This window comes from Meleagris gallopavo, unplaced genomic scaffold (genome assembly GCF_000146605.3).
Source record: "Meleagris gallopavo isolate NT-WF06-2002-E0010 breed Aviagen turkey brand Nicholas breeding stock unplaced genomic scaffold, Turkey_5.1 ChrUn_random_7180001952571, whole genome shotgun sequence".
Taxonomy (NCBI): Eukaryota; Metazoa; Chordata; class Aves; order Galliformes; family Phasianidae; genus Meleagris; species Meleagris gallopavo.
The window spans coordinates 1-3,912 of record NW_011213669.1 but is presented as its reverse complement, the minus strand read 5'-3'; the positions used below and the strand labels follow the sequence as shown (position 1 = coordinate 3,912).

The 3,912-nt window shown below is 60.3% G+C and overlaps 1 protein-coding gene across 1 annotated transcript; it reads right to left on the bottom strand.

Moving 5' to 3' along the window:
* Nucleotides 1-48: 48 nt before the first annotated feature.
* On the bottom strand, nt 49-3,245 carry LOC104916982 (PHD finger protein 7-like). Its single transcript, XM_010728051.2, has 9 exons — nt 2,911-3,245; nt 2,504-2,595; nt 2,311-2,412; nt 1,921-2,045; nt 1,613-1,775; nt 1,415-1,521; nt 1,227-1,337; nt 953-1,071; nt 49-790 (listed from the first exon to the last, which is right to left on the bottom strand). The coding sequence occupies exons 1-9, from the start codon at nt 2,954-2,956 to the stop codon at nt 120-122; spliced, it is 1,536 nt and encodes a 511-aa protein (XP_010726353.2). The 5' UTR covers nt 2,957-3,245; the 3' UTR covers nt 49-119.
* Nucleotides 3,246-3,912: the final 667 nt, after the last annotated feature.

Below are 3,912 nucleotides of genomic sequence, written 5' to 3'. Positions count from 1 at the left end.
ATTGGTGTTGGATCCAGGAGTGACTTCATGCCCGGGATAGCCCCACTGTTGGAACACGCCATGTTTTTTGGGGCTTATGGGGGGGGATGTTGTCTTCGATGTTAGACCCGGGAGTCACTTCATAGCCACTGCTGTTGGGGCTTTCTCCTGCAGCCTCCTCTGAGCCGGCTGCGGACATTTGGGGCTCGTTGTGCCACTGAGGAACGGCCTTGCGAGCGGGCCTGCCCTGGCTGCCTGGGCCACTCCGCAGTGTGTGAACGCAGGGGAGCCCTCAAGGACCTCTGCGTTGCCGCTCTGGTGGTGCTGCGGGTTCTCCTCTGAGCAGCTGGAGATGGTGTTTGCCGGCTGCCTCGAGGTCTTCTGGTCCGGCTCTGGGATCCTGGGGCCCGACCTTGCAGCGGGGAGCGGCTTCGTGTGCTGCTTGTTCTCCGCTGCCTGGGACGCCTCCTGCGTGCAGCTGCTGTGGCTGCTCTGGAGGATCCCGATCTGCCCCGTCTGCTGGAGATGCGGGAGCAGTTTTCAATGGCTGGGGTGGGTGTATGGCTGCTCCCATGCTGTGCTTGGTGCTGCTCCACTGTACCCTGCTGGTCAGGAATATGGGAGCAGATTGTCCCCAGCTCACTGGTCTGGCAGCGGAGCTCCGGCAGCTGGGACCTGTATGAGGGCCCGGACGCTGCCTGGCTGTTGGGGCTGGAGCAGCTGTCCTCAGGCTCCTGGGGGCTGTGGGATGGCTCCAGGCTCTCCTGTCTGGCAGTGCTGAGTGCCGCGAGCTCCGAGATGGCGCTGGAGGCTGTAAGGGGAGGCGGAAGGTCAGCAGGAGGAACCTGTAGCCCCGGGTAGGGACAGGCTGCCATCCCTCGTGGAGCAGAGAGTCTGGCAAAGCTGCCCCGAGCACTTGCTGCCAGGCCTTGCCTGGCCCCAGCCCCGTGCCTCGCGACTCATTGCCTCTTACCGGTACCCAGGCCAGCACATCTGTCACAGTCCCACATGTTCATTCTGATGCTTGAGTGGGAGCACTGTCGGTGGGTGCTCTCCGCTCCACAGGAGCTGCACAGGATCAGCTGCCAGGGCCTGGGGAAGCAAGGGGGTTGTGGCTGTGAGGACCAAGTGAGCCAAGCCCGGGAGTCCCCAACACATCTCTGCTGCTCAGTCCTTGCTGCCCCAGCCTGTGCTGAGGCTCCGTGAGATCCCCCATGGAGCCGCAGAGAGCTGCTGCGGTAACTCACCCCTCTTCTTCTGCCAGCTCCCTGCCTCCGTGGTAAAAGCACACGACGGCATCGCAGCGCCGGTGCCTCTGTAGAAGTCCGTATGCACGGTTGTCCTCCCGTGCTGGTGTTCTACAAGAGAAGGGAGGGAAAGTGATGAGGCCCCAGCGTCCCCAGCATCAGATCCTGACAGAAGGACACCAACCAACCTGTCTGGGATTTGGATCCCAATGATGGACATCTCAATGTGGAACAGGGCGTTGTCTTGACAGACAGGGCAGCGGAAGCACGCCATGCCATCATTCAGTGCCTGTTGCTGCAGGAGAAGAACAAGCAGGGTGAGCGTGAGCAGTGCTTGGTGCTGCTTAGCACCAAGCGTGCCTGCAGGGTGAGGGGAGGACTCCTACCTGGATGCAGCCCCGGTGGAACCAGGCATGTTTGCAAACCGGGCACGCCAGGGTGTGGTAGGATGCGATGTTCCCCACGGCCCCCTGGCAGATGGCGCAGGTCGTGCCTTTTGCTGGAGCTGTCACTGCTGTCTGTCGAAGGCGGTGCTCAAAGCAGAAGGACCTGGGGGAAGATGGAAGGGATGGGGTGATGGGTGGAGGGCAGAGGACCACGCAGGAGCCCCAGGCCCTGTCTCTGGCTCTGGCAGGCTGCTGGGAGCTGTCGCTGCGGGATCCTCCCTGGCTTGGCTGCTGCTGACAGCCCTTACCTGTGCTCTCCAAAGAACTGGGTGATGCATTGCCCGTCCTTGGCACACGGCAGATGGAAGCTACGTGCACATCCGCTCTCAGCACAGGTGATGGCAGCGCCCCTCTCTCCACAGACACAGCATTGCTGGAAAGAGCAGGACAGCCCCATCAGCAGCAGGCTCAGGGCCTCCACAGCCAGCCCCACACCTCTGGGCAGGGCACAGGATGTGGGAATTGCTTGGTCTCTCTACACTCTACAAAGCCGCCTGGCGGACAGGGCGCATCTCCAATCGCAGGACTTTGTCCTGGAGGCGGTTGGAAAGGCTGCAATTGCTTTCTGTGTGTCCAGGCTAAGCTAGTGTGAGCCTCTCGGGACACAAGTCTGCCTGCTCCGTTCAGGTCCTCCTCACCTTCTGGTTTGCCCGCTTGACCGTATGTGCGAGGACTGAAAGGTCAAGGCCCACAGTTCCCTCCTCTGTCGGTCTTTCGTCAAAGGAGATGTTGGCAAAAATCTGTAGGAGAGAAAAGAGCAGGATCTCATGAGGACGGGAACGAGGAGAGCATCCCACCAGGAAACAGTGAGGATCGCTCAAGGAAACTCACCAAGCAGAACTCATGGACCCAAAACCAAATCTGGTCAAATATGCGCCCGAAGGTGTCCGGGTTGACATCTGCCCGGCCACACAGCACGCACACTGCAGAGGAGAGAGCAAAACGTGAGCAGCGGTGAGCAGCTGGCGGGGGGCCAGGTGTCCCTCCCTGAGGGCTGTCCCCAGGGTCCTGCTCTGTGCCTGCCGTGCTGGCTGGAGGCGGTGGAGGGGAAGGGGCCATGGCAGACCCAAGGCAGCCACAGCCCAAGCTGGGCCCCTTGCCAAGGAAGCAGAGGGGCCCCTGCCCCATGCCTGTCTGGGAGCTCCTGCCTGCCCCTTCCTCCCCTCTCAGCTCTCAGCTGCAGGCAGAGCCCCAGAGCTGGGAGCTGGGCTCAGGGCTCAGGGATGCTGTGCTCTCACCTGGCTCTTGCGAGTCGGAGAGCTTCCTCTTCCTAGCATACATCATTTGCGTCGACGGTGAGCACTGCGAGAGTCCCTCCTCTCTCCACGCCTCACCAGGCCGCACTGACGCTCCTCCTGAGCCCGGCAGCCCTTGCTCTGCTCCAAGCTTCACGTGTCACAATGGCCGCTCCATGACACCCACTGTGACATCACCGTCACCGCCTCATGGGCGTGGGCCCTTGGCTTCCAAGCAGGAGGGTGGCAGCTCCACCAAACGTTTCCCTGGGCAACCTTTCATAGAATCATAGAATCATAGAATCATAGAATCACAGAATCACAGAATCACAGAATCATAGACTCGCAAGGTTGGAAAGGACATACAGGACCGTCTAGCCCAACCGTCCTCCCATCACCATGACTACCACGAGCCACTAAACCATATCTCGAAGCTCCTCATCCAGACGCCTCCTGAGCACTGCCAGGGACGGTGACTCCACTCTCTGGGGGAAAAAGTTTTTCCTCATGTCTAATCTAAACCTCCTGCGGTACAACTTGTGGCCGTTTCCTTGGGTCCTGTTTGTTGCCTGGGAGAAGAGGCCGAACCCCTCCTCATCACAGCCTCCCTCCAGGAAGTTGTAGAGTGCAATGAGGTCTCCCCTGAGCCTCCTCTTCTGCAGACTAAACAATCCCAGCTCCCTCAGCCGCTCCTCGTAAGACTTGTGCTCCAGACCCCTCACCATTTTCGTTGCCCTTTTCTGGACATGTTCCAGGGCCTCAACGTCTTTCTTGTAGTGAGGGGCCCAAAACTGAACACAATACTCAAGGGGCGGCCTCACCAGTGCTGAGTACAGGGGGATGATTACCTCCCTGCTCCTGCTGGCCACGCTATTTCCAATGCAGGCCAGGATGCCGTTGGCCCTCTTGGACACCTGGGCACGCTGTCGGCTCACGTTCAGCCAAGCATCAACCACCACCCCCAGGGTCCCCTTTCCTCTTTCACAGTCATCCTGCCACTCATCT

What these genes read in the sequence shown, in the direction of transcription:
- LOC104916982 (XM_010728051.2), bottom strand. Translation starts at nt 2,956, where the DNA reads ATGATGTATGCTAGGAAGAGGAAGCTCTCCGACTCGCAAGAGCCAG. An exon ending in TCCACCGGGGCTGCATCCAG is followed by an intron (nt 1,522 to 1,612) that starts GTAGGAGTCCTC and finishes CTTCTCCTGCAG; the next exon opens with CAACAGGCACTGAATGATGG. An exon ending in ATGTGCTGGCCTGGGTACCG is followed by an intron (nt 791 to 952) that starts GTAAGAGGCAAT and finishes CTCCCCTTACAG; the next exon opens with CCTCCAGCGCCATCTCGGAG.